We start from the raw sequence: 22762 nt of genomic DNA on the forward strand, positions 1-22762 counted from the left end.
CTCGACTCTGGTGCAACTTAATGTGTGTACAGGTGTATATAGGTATGTTTGTAAAATAATACGTATGATACTTGTAGTAAGTGTACACAATAAGTGATGTGTAGCATAATTTATTAAAAATAAATACAAAACCATTAACAAGTAACATGGTAAAAGTTAAAACCAATCTTTAAATCTGAAAAATATAAAGAAAAATGCATTTAAATCACACAAGTTAAAAATTAGAATATACATTAAAAATACCTATGTTGTCGATAATTTATTTTCAAGACCTTCGTCATCTACTGTCAATTTAAAAGGAATTTATAATGTGAAAACTTCATAACAAATCATGTTAACTCGTTTTCATAAATAAAGGGTAAATTATGATATTTGCCGATGAAAGAGCAAGCGGAAAAAAAGAGAGAAAAAAAAGATAAGACATATATAATCCAACATGAACTTTTCATGTCGTGTCTCCCTGTAAAGCGTATGTCGTTGCTGTGCGAACTCTTGTTTGTTATTAGTCATTTTAAGATTTTTGGTGTTTAATGGTTATGAACTTCATATTGGATTTGCGCTCTAACTTTTTTGGTTCGAGTCCTAGGTAGACAAAACGCTAGTATGGCGAACTGAATAATATGCCTGGTATCTTTGATGAATCTATATGACAAATATATAAACTGATTCAAGAGTATAGGAGGATAGGATTTAATATTTCTATGTAAACTTTAGAGAGCATTCTTAGATATGTATATTGGTATATGTGTTCTGATATTTAGCATACCTTTTTTTCCTTTTCATACACACACGAACAGGCATATATAATAACACTTGGCTAATGCGTTACACTTACTATTTATTTGTAGGTCGACCGTCATCGTCACAAGTAACAGAATCTGACCAGTCACATGTTATTTTCTTTGGATTAAATCTTAATTCACTTGGACATCTATAGTGGAACGTTCTTCCCATATGACATACAAAATATTTATTACAGTTATTTGGGTCTTGGAAATATCCAAACGGTTTTCGTCTACATGAGAATGAGTCTGAAAAAAAAGCAAAATTTAATTAAATTGGAAAATTGGAAAATACAGCTTTTGAAAATGGAGCATGGATAATAATTTTTTCATCATATATCAAGAGTCTCCATGTCCTTTGCCAACTGTCATTCCGGCCTGATTTCTCTAGTCTAACAGTAAAGCAATAGCTAAAATTGTGTATGTTTCGTATTGCGGGATGCATATATACGCGGCCATTTCATGTCAAAGTAGGGAGTACAATTCGATGTCTCGTGTAGTGTGAGTGCCAAGGTTTCTGCACGTTATATAACCCTCTCAATGACTCTCTGAGGGGTACTTATATGTCCATTTTAAAGGTATGTTTTAGCCAATCCAGCATATCCTCGTTTACCAGTGGTAGTTTGAAGAATCTACCTATTTTAAAATTGTTATTTTTTCTCCTTCTGGATATGCATGAAATACCCTTTTATAGTTCATCCCTGTCCATATAAAATTCAAAAGAGCATATCAAGTAAAACAGCTTGACCATCAAGTGCTTCCTGGTCTAATTCCACGTTATTTGTCGATTTTCCTCGACGTTGTATTTTAAGCAAATATGTATTTTAATGGAACTGGAATTATTTTTAAAGATACATTTTGTAAGTCGTGTTCACAAAATTGTGCAATTTTTCAAACTACTTAAAGTAAGGTAACCTCAACAAATGGTGTTTTACGACCTTGACTGGCTATATGCACGTTCGGCTTCAGGCAAATAATTTCATTTAAATTCAATATTTAAATTGTGAAATCCGATGTAGGTATTAACATTAAAGAATTTTATAATAATGGTTAAATGTTAAAGGCGACATAACTCGATGACAACCTGAAAAACATACCGTCATACGACCGAGATATATTTCTTGCATACCAGGGAATACCTCGCATTCTGGTGTATACTTTTTTGTGTTTTTATGATTGAATTCGTTGAATTTTCACGTGAACAATACATTTAACATCTCTTGGTTACACAATGAATTTATTACTATGTGTGTTAAGTTAGAACAAATCAATGTAGAAATGCAATGTGATTTCAGTGAAACAAACCCCCTCAAAATGCCATAAAACCCCACTATAAGCAAACACAAATCATATTGTGACACATTCCACAAATCCATCTAATGTTTCAAGGGATTAAAAGACAGAAATGATGAACTATATTTTTGTATTTTTAGATTCAGGATTCACCTTCACCAGGAACGCTAACAGCCGAATAATTGAAAGCCAAAGATGTATAAAAACCGAAACAGTTGAATAGCAATAAAGGACATAAATATAATAGTTAAATAGATCTAAAGTGACACAAAAGCTACTTGAGTTGTTCTTTGATACTTTATAATTACAAAAATGCAAGATTTTTAATAATTAACTAGAAAGCGGGTTTTTAAATGCGAGTACAACTCCTTTCATAATAGATCTGTTGTCCTTCTTAATCAAAAAATTATTACGTGGTTAGAACAACACTAATACTTACATTTTCCGTAAACCATCTCTGTTGGTGCCCAGATTGCAGGTGGTGCAATCTTATTGGGTTCTGTTTTGTAATGCAAATCAGCTGTCCACAACTTTGTAGTAGCTTCCGGTATTGAAGAAAAGATTGTTGGAGTTTTCATGGTCGTCGTCGTCGTGGTTGCTGTTGTGGTTGTAACTGTTGTTGGGGTTATAAGACGCTGAGTTGTTGTCTTCGGAACTATTTTCCTGGTCGTACTTGATGTCAGATTTAATACTTTAGCTCTTTCTATATTTTTTAATGTCGATGATAATGCGTGTGTTAGAGGAAATGGAACGAGTGATGAAGAGCAGGTTTTACTGAAGTCATCCAGTGAGAGAGACCAGACCATGCTTCCACCATATCCTTCTCTAGCTATCCATTCCGCCTACAATTAATACATAGTTATACAATTGAAAAGTAATTTGATTACAGTCGATTCACATTTCGTATGAATCAGACTGGGATTTTATTCATTCAAGACATTAGAAATAGTGCAAACAGAACAAAATCTGTCTCTTCTTTTGCTAGTATGGGTACAGCTCCGTGTTAAAGACCGTACATTGACCTATAATGGTTTACTTTTACTTTTGACTTAGATGAAGACTTGTCTCATTGACACTCATACCACATCTCCTTACATCTTTGAATGAAGGTTAGACGAAACAGCAGTAGTCAATTTGAACAAGTTTGCCTTATCTCAGCATATATGTCTTCAGTGCTCTTGTAACCGTTTTATAAGCTGCCGATTAAATGTAAGACAAAAAGCAAACACGCGTTATTTTGACGTTTGCTTGATGTTACAGCTGTATTCAAAAACATTTGTTCATTCACAATATTTAGTTTTCATAAATGGGTGGATCCCTGGTCCGCCACTCTAAAGTACTTGTGTATTGAATTTACCTTGGTTCTCACGCTGTCCTCGTCATCATAGCCAATCCACAGATCTCCTTTCACATAGTAAGGTACCATTTGTTCTTCATCTCTGTATATCTTACCTTGACCGTCTTTTTGTAACTGACATATCTAATTTGATATTAACAATATAAATTAAGGTGGTATAAACTCCTGTGTGTGAATTAGACAAAACAATATAGCAAACTAGTATCTCAATTGTTTGTAAAACAATTGAAAGGTCTTTCCTGTAAAAGTGATGTTTTCGTAATGTAATTTGTATGAACTTTCGTTTGATATACGACAAGCAAACCTTCTGAAACTTTTCGCTTTTTACACTTAATGAGCTCATCCGCCTACATTTTTGAGATCGGAATTATGATATATGTAACATAGAGTAGATGAGCTTTCATTTGATATGCGACAACGCCATGTTCTAGAAAGTTTGATTTTTGCACTTAATAACCCTATCCAACTAATTTTTGGATTACAGGAATTGGATATTTCAAATATACACATTATGACCTTTCATTTGATATACAACAACCCTATCTTAAAAGAAAATTTATTTTTTGCACTCAATGACCCCATCCAACCCATTTTGGGAGACGTCAATTTGAAATTTGAAATGTACGCTTTATGTTCTTTCATTTGATATGCGACAACCTTACCATCTGAGAAATTTGAATGTTTGCACTAAATGACCCAACCCGTCCCCCTGTGAAGAAAAGGGGGTTTAAAATTTTCATTTTTAAGTAGAGTTTATTAAGACCTTCAATTTGATATATCAGATGATAATGATGCAATACCAACTATATAAATAGAAGTTATGAAACTTACAAAGTCAATGCAAAACTTGAAAATTTCCTTATAAAGGTTAACAACAAAATAATTGTATATGTTTTTTGACATTGCCATCTGGTCTTGTACATGTTGCCGTTTTCAAATCGATTCTATCATTAATATTTTTTGAGAAAAATGCAAAAGAAAGAAATTGCTTCAAGGGGACATAACTCTCATAGGGAATGATGAAATCCTTAGCAGCCTGACAAGGTAACACATCATGATGAGATCTAACTATTGTCCAAATAAGGTCAGGATATCTTCAAAAACAACGAGGGGGGGGGGGGGGCATGTTAAAAAAAAAACAATAAAAGGGAAATAACTTCTAAAGGGGATGATGAAATCCTACACAGCCTCATCTGGTAATACTTCATGATGAGGTCTACTGATGGTCCATATTTGGTTTTGATAATTCCAATAGAAACGGGGGGAGGCCATGTCAAAAAAATGCTGGAAGAAAAAAAAACAGAAGAAAAACAACAATAAGGTCTTTCCTCGCGGAGAGGAAAGACCTTAACGAGAGGAACATTTTATACGCTGTAAGTATGCAGCAAACTCTTATCGTTTTCTTAATATGCAAGCTTGAAATTGCAGTGTAATTTTTTTTTCACTTGGTGACCTTTGACCTTGGGTGCAAATTAAAGGTCACATGAACTTAAGATTATTGGTGTAGGTCCCAAGTCTTTACGACTTCCGGTTCTCGAGATACAATTTTTCAAAAATTGTGTATATTTTTTCAAGGGGAATTACTCCTTATAAGGGTTAACAACAAAATGATTATATATGTTTATTAACATTGCCATCTGGTCTTGTACATGTTGCCGTTTTCAAATCGATTCTATCTTGAATACTTTTTGAGAAAAATGTAAAAGAAAGAAATTGCTTCAAGGGGACATAACTCTCATAGGGAATGATGAAATCCTTAGAAGCCTCATATGGTAACACATCATGATGAGATCTAACTGTTGTCCAAATAAGGTCATGATATCTTCAAAAACAACGAGGGGGGGGGGCATGTCGAAAAAAACCAATAAAAGGGAGATAACTTCTAAAGGGGATGACGAAATCCTACACAGCCTCATCTGGTAATACTTCATGATGAGGTCTACCGATGGTCTATATTTGGTCTTGATAACTCCAATAGAAACGAGGGGAGGCTATGTCAAACAAATGCTGGATGAAAAAAAAACATGAGAAAAACAATAAGGTCTTTCCTCGCGGAGAGGAAAGACCTTAAAAATCAACAACTACAAAAATTAAAAAATAGTCTACATTTATACTACAACAACCAAGCCCTCAAAGATGGTCAGCAGGTTATCAATAACCTAATTTCCTCCATTTTTTATCACGAATAATCGATTAAATAGATCTAAAAGGATGTACTAGGCTTAAGGGATACGCAATTTATCGGACGCTTGAATTCTAATAAGACAATAACAAGGGCGTAATCCTATATTAAGTGACTCAATGTCAAACGCGTTTATGATTCAAAACGTGACATAAACACGGATATGTTCCGTAAGTCTCTAGAAAACTAGAGAAGTTGTTTTGAATTTTTATGTTTTGAATTTTCATGTTCGAGTGAACCAGTAACCAAGTGAATTCATTGGTAACGAAGGAACCGTATGTGTTTATAAATTTCGTGAGTCCGCAGCACTTTTCTGATGATTTACCTTCACCGGGAACGTTCAAACTCAAACATTCTAAAGCAAGGAACGTATAAATAATTGAATATGTAAGTTATATGACAAAAAGGGACCACAAGGAAGAACAGGGACCAACTAGTTGTTCACATGTTGTATGCACGTAAATCGTATGCGTTTTTTAAAGATGCTTAGCGTTTATACATTACAAAAGGTTAATTTGCTTTATCTTTAGTCTTTCTCTTATATCACTAACATGTTATTGGTTTTATTTTGTGTTCTTTAGAGAAATATTTTTGAATTTATTTAACATTTTTTAAATATTTTTTACTTAACTAGAGAAACCTTTTTCACACATGTCTTCACACATACATGTTTATTCATGAAAATTTAACAAAGACGTTAGAGTAAGATACCTCGTAATATGAATAAAATCCTATTTCCTGAGTAAATGTTCCTTTTGAACCAGGTCCAGTGACAGGTGCGCCAATACCAAAATCATTGACAGGATCTGCCAGGACAAATGACCGACCATACGTTGCTATTCCAATATTGAGTTTATGTTTAGGTGTGCCCTTAGAAACCCAGTACTTAGCTGCTTTCTCCTGAAAAATATAATCTGTTCAAGTATTTCACAATAAAACAAATCTCTTGGTATTTCACAGAAAAACAAATCTTTCCGTATTTCAAAGTAAAGTTGTAATTGCTATAAAAATGTGAATACCTCAGTCGAACTTTTCAATAACTATTGTCAAAAAATTAATAAAATGTTTAGTCAAAGTGGTCAACCTGAAACTTAAATAAATTGTACCTTTAAATTAACTGGAAAATCTTAGACTTCTAGTTTATATAAATGTATGTAATTTCTGTGTTCCTATTCCTATTTTAGTATTTTGATTGAACGACGTCCAGTTCGGCATATTTAGTGTTACTAGAACATCATACGTTTTTAGGTAAATACATGTAATTTTCAAAACTCTTACAAACTAATTTATAACATTCTCTAAATTTAGGTTTATTCAGTGCACCACTGTTTTAAGTAATTGTCACGATGTTTAAAAATTAACATTTGTAAATATGTATGGAGCATGTAAAATATCTCACTCATGTTAATTTATTTTGTTTGTAAATGAATAAAACTAGAAAACCTATCGACGACAATTAACCCCCATGTTTTTCTTTGAACCATAATTTCATTTGACAAATTAAATGAATGCCTGAAAAGTTAAACATGCTTAACCGGCCACGTCCACTTGTATTTTTGTCCATCTGATAAGTTAAGCCTTTTTCAACTGATTTTTATAGTTCGTTCTTATGTTGTACTGTTATACCACTGTCCCAGGTTAGAGGGAGGGTTGGGATCCCGCTAACATGTTTAACCCCCGTCACATTATTTATGTATGTGCCTGTCCCAAGTCAGGAGCCTGTAATTCAGTTGTTGTCGTTTGTTTATGTGTAACATATTTGTTTTTCGTTCATTTTTTTACATAAATGTTTTCTCGTTTGAATTGTTTTACATTGTCTTATCGGGGCCTTTAATAGCTGACTACGCGGTATGGGCTTTGCTCATTGTTGAAGGCCGTACGGTGACCTATAGTTGTTAATGTCTGTGTCATTTTGGTCTTTTGTGGATAGTTGTCTCATTGGCAATCATACCACATCTTCTTTTTTTATATTAAACCTTCTTCAAAATAAATAACATAGAATGTAATCAGTTACCTTTGTACAGCTAGGGCCATCATATTTGTCTGAAGCTACCCCAATAAAACAAAATCTTATACAATAGATATTGCTGCTGCAACGCTAACATTTTTTTTAATGATTATTCAATTGTAGAATATGTTACTGTTCCTACAACATCCAAATTGGTACTTGTCATGCATGCAATGCAGTCACACTGACTTTTCGGCAATTATTGTGTAGATTTGCATGGAATGTTATGTTCTTTTCTTCTTATAAAACACCTATACGATTGCAAGTTGTTAATGCCTTGGTTCTGTCCTTATTTTTCAGTGCTTTTTCTGTATTCTTTTTAATTGGTTATCTGCTTATGAGTTTTTCGTCGACATTTTTTAGTATGATCAATTAACTACTCCATTAATTTGTGATTAAACCTGACAACAACTTCAGGGTAAAAATCCTGTGAAGAGGAGGGGATCGGATCGTAACCATTGTCTAGCAAAGATGCAAACCACAAGCGTATTGTGTTGTGTTTTATAATATGATTGAGCAAAGACTTACGGTATTCATATTAGCAGAACCGGAATTTATGCTGCTTCCAAACAATGGACTATTATGACCTGTTTTCCTTTCCCAACCACCATGAAAATCGTATGACATTAAGTTTAGAAAATCCAAATATCTGTATAAAAGAACATTTAAAATTAGGTACGTTTTTGATGATTTTATGTCAAATACATGTTGACATAATTAAAAGAACGATACAGTTCATTTGATCATTTCCCTTTCACAGACCGCTCGATACCGGGCCATGTCCGTTTGACTATTTCTTTCCAATAAATATGGTACAAATGTTTGTTTCATCGACGAAGAAACGAGAAAAGTAGAGCTGTAAAAAGCTACAATTAGCAATATCAAGTTATTGATATAGACCAGAATTTCTGTTTGTAACTGATTCTGCTTTTGTCGTAGACTGATGTTTGCTTATACACGCATACATTTCACATTTCATTGTCATCGTTTTGTCGGACAATCGTTTACAAATAAAAAATAAATTGCTTTAGCGGTTAGTTTTAACCGTTAACCCTCCCTCAATCAATTCTATTTGGTATTTTAAGATTATCTGACTAAAACTTTGAATCCTCTTCTACACGAATATGGTCGAACATTGGTAAAGAAGATGTAATATGGATATCCAAACCTAATAAATACAATCAAAAAGTCAATATGTCGAGGAAGAGTATTTGTATTCTTATCTTTATAATTTGTGAAAAGGAATTCGTTTTTAATAAATACACTCACCCAGTCAGTTGTATGCGTTCTGTTTTGGAATGATTACTAATATATTTGGCGCTTAGTATGAAGATTCTTTTAAAATGCGCTTTTTGTGCAGGCAGTATTTATATAGGATTTAGATATATATTTCACTTAATTAGGTCTTTCCACTTTTCCGTGGAAAGACCTATTGCTTTTCTTCTGATTATTATTATTATTTTTTTTTTCTTCAGCCTAATTTTTTTTCCTTCGCTGTTTTTTTTGTTTTGCAAGATGTCGCTTAGAAATTTGGAATATGATATCGAACGGTTTATACGCTTTTGAAACCAACTCCGCTTAACCGAATACTTTAACCGAATACTTTACCATATAAGAGTTATCTCCCTGAACACTGTTTTTCTTGTTATCTCTGAGGCTTCGGAACCTTATAAGAAACCGACAAATTTATTTTTCCAAATTGCTCGTTATATCCTCAGGATGTTCCATTTTATTTTGACCGAAGCCGTATCGAGATTCCATATGAGAGTTATTTCCCCTTTTGTATTTGAAATTTTGAAATGTATTTTAAACTGGAAAACCATAAGTGATAGAGACCTAGGGTCTTTTGATTTGAGATCCTTGGTCCAAAAAAATGAAAATTAGGTCAAAGTCAAAGGTCAAGGTCATATTTTAAATTTTGATTTTGGCTTATTTTCACTCATTTTCATAAACCTTATAAGATATCGACAAATTATTTTTACTAAATTGTTAGTTGCGACATGTCGTAACATAATAATTTTGGTTGAAAGGGTGCGTAGACAATGACTGGGAGTTTTAGCCCCTATCATATCTAAAATTATGCGTAAAGTGATATAACTTATTAACCATACATATTAGAGACCCAGGGTCTTTTGATTTGAGATCCTCAGTTTGTGACCTTGAAATTGAGGTCAAGGTCATAGGTAAATTTGACGTTCTAGATTATGAACTTTGCTTAAAATTCATATCTTTACATCATAAAGCCATAGGAACTGACATTTTAGACTGATATTTAATATTCTAATATCAAAATAGATATTTACTGGTGGAAAGACCTTCAATTGTTCTCTGAACAATTGGTTTTTAATTAAATACTTAGATATTGTTGGTATATCGTAACCCGAATATTAAACGTTTCTACCAGTAGGAACAGCAGCTTATGACTATGAGTTGGTTACCGTGTTTTTTTATGATTTAGATACGTGTATTATACTTACTTAGATAGTGTTGGTATATCGTATCCCGAATCTACCACCTTTCTACCCGTAGGTACCGCCGCTGAGACTAGAAGTCTACGACGTAACGATTTCTGGGCTTCCATATCAAAAGCCTCTTTAATTTCCTAAATAAAAATAGAACAAGCATTGAAAAGCTGTAATTGTTGTAAAATGGTCTTTATGATACTAATATAATATTATTTTCGGGGGATGACCATTTGATTTGTGGGGGAGGGGAGAATGAAAATGATTATTCTGCAACACAAAATGAATAAATCAAATATATGTAAAAGTGAAGAAAAAATGCATAGCAAAAGATGAAAACAATTGATCGACCCAGGGAAAATATCCTGCCTTCAAACTCTCCTCCCCTTGAAACCAAAAGCTTGACCCCTTAATGTAACGAGACGAAAATTAAAAAAACTAAATAAATAAATGTGCATTAAACGATGTTAAAACATCTCTCAAATTACTTTGAAGGTTGTAACGAGAAAAGCACAAAACTAGTGGAAAGAAATAACTTGAATTACCTTAAGAAGGAGGGCAAAGTTCGGTTTATCCTCCATTTTCCCTTGTCTGAGAGTTGGATATTCCCAGTCGATATCTAATCCATCAAAATTATGTTTACGTAAAAATTCCATCGTAGACATTATAAACGTTATTCGGTTTTCTGGCGTCGCCACCATATCAGAAAAGGCTTTACTGCCAGCATTCCATCCACCTATAGCTAACATTGTCTTAACTCCTTGTGTTTTATTCTTTTTGCCGTTGAATTCTTTATACCTGAAAACTCAAACAATTAACAGTCGATTGAATTATATAATATATGTCCATGATTCAAATGATAGTCATTATTGTTGGATATGTATAAGAGCAAACTTCTTTGGTTGAATCTTCATAAAACTATAATCCATAGAAATGAATGGCTATAATATGTTTATTAATGGATACATTTTCCGTAGATTAAATAGCTGGAGAAAACATGAAATAATATATTTTGTTTGGTAGTGTATTGTCGGCCACGTAATAGTTTTCGGGTTATCTATTTTTACCATAGCAATTTCAATTACAAATCGAACAATACGATGTTTACAATACTTACAACTTTTCATCATTGTACTCTGTAAAAACCAATTTCATGCCTTCCAATCTAGCAAATGCATATACAATATGTGTACAAAGATCTGGATTGATATTGTCGGGTGTAAATTTGGCTCCATTGTTACGATACTGTGCCCAGTTAGTGAAGTAGCATATTCTTCGGAATGTCTTTATTTCTGAAAAAAAAATCTAAATATATCAAAACTTACTCAAAGAGTACTTCTAATCAAACATAAACGAAACAAGTATAATCTACAATTCAAAAATGTATCTTTTCCTTTTCTTAATAACTGGTAAAATCTAAACTTCACTTAGTTATCTCCAGAGCATGAACTTAACTTACTCATCATGTTTGAAATATTTACCGAACGTAGAAATAGGAAAATGAATACTGCTGGTGTCTATGCACTTTTTGTCCACCATGAAACACAAACATTGCTTGAATCTTAGATATAATGTTGGTTGACCCTTTTTTACATGTTACGGCCCCGTTGTAGTCAGCTTTTTAGTCAGTATTTCGGTACTGGCATATTTCATACCATACTTTCAAACTTATTCTTAAATTTCAGAAAACAAAATGTAATTAAGATACTAAGGTTTATGAGTCAACTCCCTTAGGAGAAGATGACATAACTGCGATGGGCTTGGTTTTTATTTTTTATGTTACTATTGGTCAACTATAGAGTTAAAATTACTAAGGACCAATTTCATATTTTTATTACCACACTGTTCATCCGTCCCATCTAAACAGTCTTGATCACCATCACAGACAAAGGCATTGTTCACACAGACTCCATTACTACACTGAAAATTATCATCCGGGCATCTTTTCGTGTTATCGTCTGCTCTTGCTGAAATGTATCAAAATCCATCATTCTTTTTTATACCTTTAACTGATTCACTGTCTCTACCGACCAAAACCTAGCCTCCAAGTATTTCCTTCTGTCAAGAAACTCGCCAATTGAACCAAAATATGTACTTGGAAAATCCCGGTTCAAAGGTATCGCGCTTTTACTACTGCATACCTGTCAACTGCCACTATTTGCACTATTTGCGGGGGATTCACCCATGAAAGCTCCAAATGCAAACTTTATGAGCGCAATTTTGTCCACAATTTTAAACAAAACAGTTAATTTTACAATTGCTATAGGCTTTTAAAGTCTCAATGCAAGGTCGAACAGCGCATAAAGTCTATCAAATACATGGGGAATATGAAAATTGGTCCAAGTGAAAACTCGACAACGATCAATTCGTCCCAGCAAGAAAGTTTAGTCTAGAAATTGATTTAGAAACGATGATAGACTTACGACAGGATGCTTCGTCTGAACTGTCCGAGCAGTCTGGATCATTGTCACACACCCACTGTTTCGGTATACATGTACCAGTCTTGCATCGGAATTGAGTTTCTAAGCAGTCTTCAGGTTAAGAAAAAACAGATCATCAATATATAATCACTGTCAGAAAATCATCATCAATGTTTCTTAAGGTGGTACCTAACACTACAGGGAGATAACTCTTTAAAAATCAGCTAAACGTTTTAATTACGTTGTGTTGTTAAAGGAATATTAAGCTTCTCAATGATTAAAATTAGTGTTTGTCAAACTGCTATATAACCAGTGTATTTTTTCTGTTAAAATGGTTGGTTCAAATTGTTTGAATTTTTTATATTTTTGTCAAATGGTCAAAGTAAATACTTTGTCAAAATTTCATGAAAATTAAACGCCCCAAATTAATATTAGTGATGGTGTTGGGTACCACCTTAACAACACATCAGATACATAAACAACATGATCTCGCCCACTATCAAATCAGAATTATGCCAGAAGTTGCTTTTTAGACAAATATAAAGTAGTAAAAACTAAAAAGTGAATGAGTGTAATTCCTTATTGTATTCAGTATCATTATTACGAGTCATCATAATCAGTCTTATGTGTGTGTGATTGAATATATACCTATTAGATGAGTCATCTTAAATCGTTTTTGTTTAAACTGCTTGTTTTGTTGTTGGCAAATATTATGTTGGGACAGAAGATCAACGTTTATTTTTAAGCATAGATTTAAATGATTACTATATTGATTAGTGAAATATAAAATTTTATACATACCTTGTTGTGCATTTAAATATCCTATTTGAATTAAAACAATAAATAAAACTTTAAGTCCCAGTTCCTGAAAATGAAATAAAAGCATTGTGTAATCTATGTTTACAAGTATGAAAACTGATTGATAAGTTCAGTAATATAGTAAAGCAGAAAGTGAAATTTATGTCATTTTTATTATTATCTTATTATAATACATATCTAATACAAAAATCTGACTAAAACTGTCTTTAAATCGACAATTACTATTAGATATCGTTTTGCCTATAAATACATCACTAAAACACGTGTTATGAATACTAACGTGTAAAAAAATATCCTCCAATTGATATAAATAATAACTTGGATTCCAAGAGATTTTCAATAAAAAAAAATCCATTGTTTTATCTTAATTAACAATTAATTAAATTAATTTGATTCTTACCATTTCATTAAAATTAACTCAATTTTAAGCAAAGTTCATGCAGTCCAAATTCGCATTTCTCCATCAATAAAGACAACAATAATAAAAATTTTACCAATTAGTGTTATTTCTTAAGTAGAAAAACATGTCGGTAATTTGGAATCACAAAAAAACATTCCATTTTGTTAACTAGTATGTAAATATGCCAATTTACTGAAAAACGGTGGCTAGATATAAATAATACAAATAGACTACACAACGTTACACAGTAGGCTACATCGGATTTCCTTGTCGCACACCATTCTAGTTCAATACACTTTGATAAACAACCGCTAATAGGCTATAAAAATGTCAAAAGTACATGTGAAATAGATTTATAATAATTACCTATAATTACCCAAAACATGTGTTTGTATATTTTTGTTCAGAAATTTTACTCAATCATTATATTACTATGTGTGTCAATTGCATAAATACAGATTAAAATGAAATGTTTACAAAATAACCATTCACAGATTAAAAGCATGTAGCAATATTTTTGCAATAAATACTTATAATTCCATTGGAGGACACCAGAGTGGATATATCCGAAATAAAGACAATGACAAGGAATAATTTCCAATAATCCGATATATTTTGGAAGTACACGAAAACTGAATACGTCAAGTTTGATGAATTACAAATTGTTTATTTGATAACGTTTATAGGATGTTATACCTAATTCTATTTGAAAGTTATGTAAACGGCAATAACAATATTTTAATAAATTATATGTACTAGTAGTTTTGCTGACGTCTTAAAAAATGAAGCAATTTAGAAAATTGCAAAAAAGTAAATTAATATGTAAGGTAATGATTGCAAATTCATGATTTGAATACAGACTAAGATGAACCTAATCATCTGGGTACGGATTAGTAACTTTTTTTTATTGTCTCTGATTCAGACTCAACACTTAAGATGCTTTATAAACCTTAGACACAATGTGTAAAAGGATGATAAACTGTTTTTTTTTTAATTTGATGAGACGCATCAACAACAAGAAGGAAAATCTTCACATGACAATTTACTTGTATAGATAAATTTATCCACATCAAGAATGCAACCTCCTTCGAAACACTTAATCTAACTTCTTCACGAATATTGAGATTATTCTGTTCTTGTAAAATTACAAAAGGAGAGGTGAAAATAAACAGGCAACACCATGATTAAAAAACGAAAAAGACAAACAGACAAACAACAGTACACAAAACACAACATAAAAAACTAACGACTGAGCAACATGAGTCTCATCAACAACTGGGGGTGATCTCAGGTGATTCGGAAGAGTAAGCAGGGTCTACATGTGGCATCCGGCGTGTTGCTCATGTAAGTACAAACCTGGTGATCATTATGTATATTCCTTATGGAGCAAAAATACTGCAATATGATTGGTTAATTACCCCGGTGTAAATAACACCCCACCCTTGTTCACCCGGGGATTAATAAAATTTTGCCAAAATTTAAAAAAAAAAAAAAAAAAATTCGCCAAAATTAAGAAAAAAAATAATGATAATAAAATGTCAAAAAAAAAAAAAAAAAAAAAAAAATGAAAATTAAATAAATTTGAGGACAAAAATTGAAAAAAATTGAAAAAAATGAAAATTTTATTTCCCCAAATAATTCAAAAGAACACATTTTTTCCTAAATTTTCCCAAAAATAAAGAAAAAAAGTATTTGTCAATGCGAGGCAATATCGACTCAGGTTGTATGAATTTTCAACAACGGTGTAAAATTCTGTACACCCCTGATTACACCAAGATAACTAATAATATGAAGATGTGGTATAAGTGCAAATGAGACAACTTTCCATACAAGTCACAATTTGAAAAGTATACCATTATAGGTCAAATTAGTCTCCGGCGATGTATTTTTAGAGAGTAAAATTCAACGCGCGACAATGCTTACATTTTTTTAAAAATATAAATGTTATTCATACTGGTCAAAGAACCTTTGTTTTACTATTGGCTTCGAATAGAAGGGATGTGGCTTGTTTCATAAACTATGTAGAAAATCACTTTTCATGATAGAGATATAAAATTTAATTTATGGACGGAATTTCTGCCTTTAAAATATTTTTTTTATCGGCCGTTGTTATCTTTGTTGGAATTTTCTGGTTTTAGTTATTTCGCCTTATAGTTCGCTAGCCTCAGCTTGGTGACTTCAATACTTGATTTTGACATGTAATTGATCTTTCAATATATAAATTTAAACTCCTACCACATTCATCTACATTCATTCTTTATTTACCTTAAAAAATACAGTTTATCGGTATAATATGCATAAATATACAGTTTACAAGTTGTATAGCATTAACATACACATAAATAACAAACGTCAGAAATATCAGTTACATATTATACAGTTTGTGAGTTTCAGACTACATATAATAAACATAGGTCTTAAATATTATTCCTGCACTTAAATGCATAGAGTAAGTACTTTCCTAAATTACAGAGTTCCTTAGTGTTTTCAACAGAAAACAATTGTACTAATTTATAAGTTGACAGTCTAGTCCAATAATATTTCTTGATAAACTTTTTACGTATATCATTATAATTTGTACATTGTAAAATAAAATGAAATTCATCCTCTACTACATTTTTATCACATATAATACACATTCTACTATTTCTACTTATTCCATAAAAACGACCAGTTTCAATGCATAGATTATGTGAGGACAGGCGAATTTTCGTTATCCATTTACGAGCTATTACAGGAATACATTTTTGTAAATAAAATTGTAATTCTACATTTGACACAATATACTTATATAATCTACACTTTGGTGATGTTTCAAGCGTGAAATGCAACTCTTGTTTAGCTTGATCATTTATTCGTTGTTTGGTTAATTGTAAAAATGAACCATCCAAACAAAGTACCCATTGGTTGTCCCAATAATAATTCATACCAAGATCATATAAAATTGTTTTAATACAAGTTGCCCAGTTTTTACATTTATTGCTATTTGCTACTAGTTCTTTGTAACAAGACTTTATAATACAATTTTAACTACCGTGAATTTTAGTCCATAATTTGAGCATCCTAAAATTTCGCTCATATAACAATGGAAATCTTCCTAATTCATAATATACCATTACATTAGAAGTGGACCTCTTGACACCTAGTAATGTTTTACAATAGTCCAAATGAACTTTTTCTACATTTGGTGCTCTATGAACACCCCAAACTTCACAACCATACATTAAAATACTACATACATAAGTGTCAAAAAAGAACTTACATCTAAGATTGAATTTACATATATAAGCTTTAATGTTGTAACCGTTACATTAACCTTTACACAATACTTTTGATGTTCTGATAGATTATTTTGTTCACATATTCATTTGTAAAAAGTTATTTCTAAACCATAACATTGTGAGAATGTCTATTGGGGTCAACTGTTTATTTGATTTATGTCTGTTCTATAAACTTAATATAACTGCAGACGGAGGCGATAGGATAAGAACAATTGTTTGGCCCCTGAAATTGCAGAAGTAGTAATCCTGTTCAAGGCTTTCGTGCTAATTTTGTTGATAATTGAACAGGTTAATACAATCTGGACTCTTTAGCAGAGAAAGATTACTTTCAATGTTAAAATGACATCAAAATATATCGAAATCTACGTATTGGACTCAAAATACCAATGTCATGCATAGTTTTTTGTCAAACTAATCAACAACATTAATTTAAACTTAAAAAATATATCCCTTGTATCATACATTTTGTTGCAAAATATTAAAAGGGCTAAGTTGTCAGTGCTCATATCTAAATATCAATTACAAGATCTTAACTTGAGGCTTTTTCTGCCAACAGCTTTAAGCTAACATAAGACACAATTCAAGATGTGCAAAACGTCTAAATTTTGAATTCGAAAAAAAAATTACCTTATCATTTCTCTTTAGTGAATACCAAACTAGGTTAAAGATCATTGCTATTTATCAAAGAAACTCAGTTTATATAAAACTAGAGTATTAAAGAAACGAGTTTGCCAAATTTTCTGCAAACCACGTGGTTTGTGGTTATCGATTTATATTGTATCTTTCTTACATACATTTTATCACTAAATCGATTGGTTTGGTCTACTTCTCGAGCTGATTGAATGTTTATATTACCCGCCAAAAATTTATCAGATTATTAAACAACCGGAACTATTCACATGAAAAACACACACAAAAAAAACCAGAAAATATTGGTTTTGGCAACTGATTTAACTGTCAATATGAAACTGCTACAAGGGAAAGCTGATTTTGGCGAAATTCTCCATAAAACTTTTGCTCGTTGCACTATTACTGAAAATCGAAAAAAACATAATAATGCATTGATCTCTTTTCTTTGAAGTAATACATATAGGGTTTATACTATCTTCGACACAAACGCCACAAAAGAGACAGAATTAAGCAAATTGACAATTAATGCATTTGATGAAATTACTTAGGTCGATATTATGCACATTTCAATGAGCCAACAGCCAAACATATCAAGCAAACCAAAATATTAATCAATAGGTGAACAAACAATGCGTACTGATTGATATATGTAGTAGATACATGTATAAGAAGATGCGGTATGAGTGCCATTGAGACACCTCTCCATAAGATACATGTTCTAATGTTAGTTGTTGTAAAATATCTTGTCTACTATATCAACTTTTATTAGTCAATTTTACTATGTATGGATATGAAAACAAGTGGCTTGTTTATATAAAAAATATTCTAGCCTGACAGCTGTGGAATGGCAAATTTGCCTATAAATGGGTATCAAAGAGTGTTGAACAAAAATTACAAGACCAATATGAAAAGTCATGTTTGTCAGAAATAGATGTTTCACCAAAAGGATTATGTTATAGAATTTTTTTAGACAGAAATAAAGTTTGAGAAATATTTTAATATTTTGTCAAATAACCAATTGTATACATTATGTAAATTTAGATGTGGCAGTCACCGATTGCCGGTTGAGACGGGAAGATGGCAGGGTCTTGAAAGAGACAGCAGAGTATGCCATCTTTGTGACTCAACTGAAATTGGTGACGAATACCACTATATTATGACTTGCAAAGCAGTTAAAACAGATAGAACAAAAGTGTAATCTGACTATTCTTGGAAAATTCCAAACACATACAAATTCTATGCTTTATTCAACCTACAAATACTGTACAATTAGAAAAACTGTGTAAATTCATTAAAATTATAAATGTGAAAGTATGTCCTCCTAGTTAAACTATGTAACTTACATGTAGTATTTCACACATGCATGTATTTATTCTATTTATGTATATATATGTACCATTCTCTGTAACTTTGTATTTAGTTTATGAGAATAAAAGATGCATTCAGCTGTTGGTTTTGAACTAGCTGTTAGTACCTTTGTGCGTATTTTTTTGTTGCTAGAGATAAGGGGTGAACAAATACCCTGCCAAGTCCGGTCTGTGTTTTTATTTGATGTGTTTCTGCTTTGTACCGATCTAATGAGTTGAGCCTTTCTCAACTGATCTTATGTTGTGATGTTGCACCACTGTTCCAGGTCAGGGGAGGATCTAGAGCTCACTATCATGTTTCATCCCGTCATATTATATATGTGTCTGTAACAAGTCAGAACCCTGTAGCTCAGTGGTTGTCGTTGGTTTATGTCTACATATCTGTTTTTCGTTAATTGTTAGATGTTTTTAATTAGGCCGTTAGTTTTCTCAATCGATGTTTCATCTTTTAATGTCTCGGCCTTTCATAGTCGACTATACAATATTGTTTTTTCTAGCAGTTTAAGGCCGTATAGTTGTCTATAATTGCTTGCGTCTACTTTATTTGAACTTTGGTGGGTAGTTGCTTCATTGGTAATCGTACCACACCGCTTTATTTTTATATATAATGTCGACAAAAAAAGAATTTCATATATAAGTAACAGTAAAAGTCATCCATGTATATCATATTTAAATATCGACATTTTTACCTTGTAGTTTGCATCATTTATTATTCACTTTTCATTTCATACGTCATGTTGTAAATCAGTCTTAGCAAGGTGTGAAGGAATTTGACGAGAAAAAACGAAAATCTATCAAAATAAAATGTTTAATAAAGGAAAAATATGAAGAAAAAACAATTACCGACGATGGCACAATGTTCCTGAATAAGGACAAGCACATATTAAACACGCGATGTGATAAAATAATTTTCTGACTACTTGAAAACAGCGCGTACGATCGAGCTTGAAAGTCAAACCAAAACCATGGAAAGCCAAAATTAAAAGTCTAAACGTTCATTATCACTGAACTAGTATATATTTGTTTAGGGGCCAGCTGAAGGACGCCTCCGGGTGCGGGAATTTCTCGCTACATTGAGGACCTGTTGGTGACCTTCTGCTGTTGTTTTTTTCTATGGTCGGGTTGTTGTCTCTTTGGCACATTCCCCATTTCCATTCTCAATTTTATTATCAAAACAGAAAGTGACTAAACATAATAGATCGTCCTATATCTAGATTGCCTGATTGCGTAATGGTAAACTAAACGTTCCTGTGATATCAATTAGTTGATGAACATGACAGAGATGTGCGCACTAAAAAAGAAAACAAATCACCACTGATTACAAATAGAACATAAAACTAATACATATACAAGTTTTAGCTTTCTTAAAAGCTGTACACTGTTTTGCTCTATCTTATTTAATGTAATATGTGTGCATGTGGTATTTTAAGATAGTTGATTGATATAAAATGGATTTACTTTAAGAGTGTCATGAGTGTGCCTCTCTGGAGGTGTGCCTAGACTAGGGGAAGTTATAAAATACAGATAATGCTTTTTTGAAAACGTTGTATAGGAACATTGTTTAGCAAAACAAATCGTGCATATTGCAGATTGACAAAGCAAATAACGTGTATTGATAATTGATATTTCAATATTGAATTTCAGTGTGCAATATATGCATAATAAAACGAACATAAATTAATGACAGTTGATCGAAACTGATATACAAATAGTTAATTTTCCGGCTTTTGATGACTTATTCTGAACGAGAAATGTCTGTAATTCTTTATCTAATTTAAACCAATGGCTGTTGATGATTCTCAGTCGCATCATAAAGTAACCAATCGGTGATCAGTAATAATTTCAAGATGGCGTGTATATCTACTGAAACTAATAGGTTCGCATCGTGATGCGAAGCAACAACAATTCCGAGAGGTAATGCTGTATCAAAGATTGCTAGCAGCTACTGAAAAACCACTTAAAAACCTGTAACTACTGATACAAAAATCATGCCGTTTTGTATTATAAAGCAGTAATTCGATTTCTACCGACTTTATAAACAGTACAGAACATTATTCAAAATAAAAATATGATTGTTTTTTTTTCTGTCATCTTACTTTCTTTTAATTCGCTTGGGAATAACTACTGACACCAAATGTAAAACAATTCAAACGGCACGATTAATGTACAAAACAATGATTGAGAAACAAATATGATATACACCAACAAAAGACAACCACTGAAGTAAGGCTCCTGACTTTGGACAAGCATACAGAATGGGACTGAGTTAAACTATTTTCTTCGTTTATATGAAGTCTTCAAAAAATCAATTATATTTGTCTCTCAAAATGTGCACATCTTATCAAACGTTAAGAAAGATTGTGTTCTGCTATTTTATAATCAAAGATGACAAAAGACGCCATATCTACCATAAGGAAATATATTCCTTACATTGTTTTAAAATCTGTTAAAAATTTAGAAACAAATTCAAAATCCCTGTGTGTTGAAATAACTCATTTCAATATCATATAATGTTGTGTCTAGTGATACAAGATTGATTAGTATTGTCGTATTGGTCAGGACAATAACACGTAGCATAATTTCAGTGGGATGCTCTTCTCTCAATCAAGAGATATCGAAATTAAGTGTGCTGTTGAATAGTAACAAATCTTTTTTAAGTTTATTTCCTAAGAAAGGAATGAACATTATAATGCTTCGTTTAAAAAAGCAAGAAATGGACACTGAGAATCCATAGTTCTACACTTAAATATACTATTGTATCATGTTTTGGACTTTCAACTATTTTAAACTAAAGCATCATTGAAGCGACATCATGCAATTGTCGAAATGCGAATTTAGTACAATAAAATTAGTACAGTTAATGTTATTAGAGCTTTTAGTTGGTTTTTCCCCGTTTGAATGGTTTTACACTAGTTATTTTGGGGCCCTTAGTAGCTTGTTTTTCAGTTTGAGCCAAGGCTCCGTGTTGAAGGCCGTTCTTGGACCTATAATGGTTTACTTTTATAAATTGTTACTTGGATGGAGAGTTGTCTCATTGGCACTCATACCACATCTCCCTATATCTATTTTAAACCTGAAAGTTTAAATTGATACTAGTAGAAGGAATACAATAGCAAACTAACTTAGATTGTGTATATTTTGTTGTCACTTTAAATGAGATGAGTTTTATATATCGTTTCCTTGTAGCAATTATAGCATTGTGAAATTAAGACAAAACTAAATATATTCCTAGTGACTGTTTAATCCACCGATTTAATGTAAATGGATGGCTTGTTTTACTTTTGTTATACCCGTTTTATGACAAAAACGATTGAAAAACTTTTGATAAGTTTATTTATTTTCATTTACAAATTTACAAATACCAATTATATGATTATTTCTTGTGTATTTATCTGCTATGCTATCATGCCTGTTCATTTCATCATTTCGTACCATATATATCACATATCACACTGAACATTTTCTGAGATTCGTGAATAGAATCTTGAAATGCAAATACAATCCTGCGTTCTGCAAATCAGTTTTAACTAAAAGTTTATGAAGTTAACAGAAAAAAATAAAACTTAGACATTTGATATGTAACATAGGATTAGCAATTATCCATTAAACTGAAAATATAAAACAAAAGGAAAAGACTCAGGTCAAGCAAGAAATGATATACAAAAGTAGCCATGAATTAGTGAAGAGAACTTAACTTCCCCTAAACTTTATATATTCTTTGTTTTGTACGCGTTTTGACATAAATTTCCTAACAAAAAAAA

At 31.9% G+C, this 22762-nt stretch overlaps 1 protein-coding gene across 1 annotated transcript; it reads right to left on the reverse strand.

Annotated features, from left to right (window-relative positions):
- Nucleotides 1–94: 94 nt before the first annotated feature.
- LOC143045878 (chitinase-3-like protein 1) lies at nt 95–13827 on the reverse strand. Its single transcript, XM_076218697.1, has 13 exons — nt 13724–13827; nt 13306–13369; nt 12508–12615; nt 11923–12051; nt 11202–11376; nt 10630–10882; nt 10100–10224; nt 8151–8271; nt 6326–6514; nt 3433–3555; nt 2515–2917; nt 836–1031; nt 95–175 (listed from the first exon to the last, which is right to left on the reverse strand). Coding segments are annotated over exons 1-13 (1890 nt in total). The 5' UTR covers nt 13727–13827; the 3' UTR covers nt 95–174.
- Nucleotides 13828–22762: the final 8935 nt, after the last annotated feature.

Source organism: Mytilus galloprovincialis, chromosome 9, assembly GCF_965363235.1.
Source record: "Mytilus galloprovincialis chromosome 9, xbMytGall1.hap1.1, whole genome shotgun sequence".
Taxonomy (NCBI): domain Eukaryota; kingdom Metazoa; phylum Mollusca; class Bivalvia; order Mytilida; family Mytilidae; genus Mytilus; species Mytilus galloprovincialis.

Excerpts from the sequence above, each read along its gene's own strand:
- LOC143045878 (XM_076218697.1), bottom strand. Across the intron at positions 10,225-10,629 it reads ACTTTGCCCTCCTTCTTAAG|GAAATTAAAGAGGCTTTTGA; the intron begins GTAATTCAAGTT and ends ATTTTTATTTAG. Across the intron at positions 2,918-3,432 it reads AGGACAGCGTGAGAACCAAG|GCGGAATGGATAGCTAGAGA; the intron begins GTAAATTCAATA and ends TATTAATTGTAG.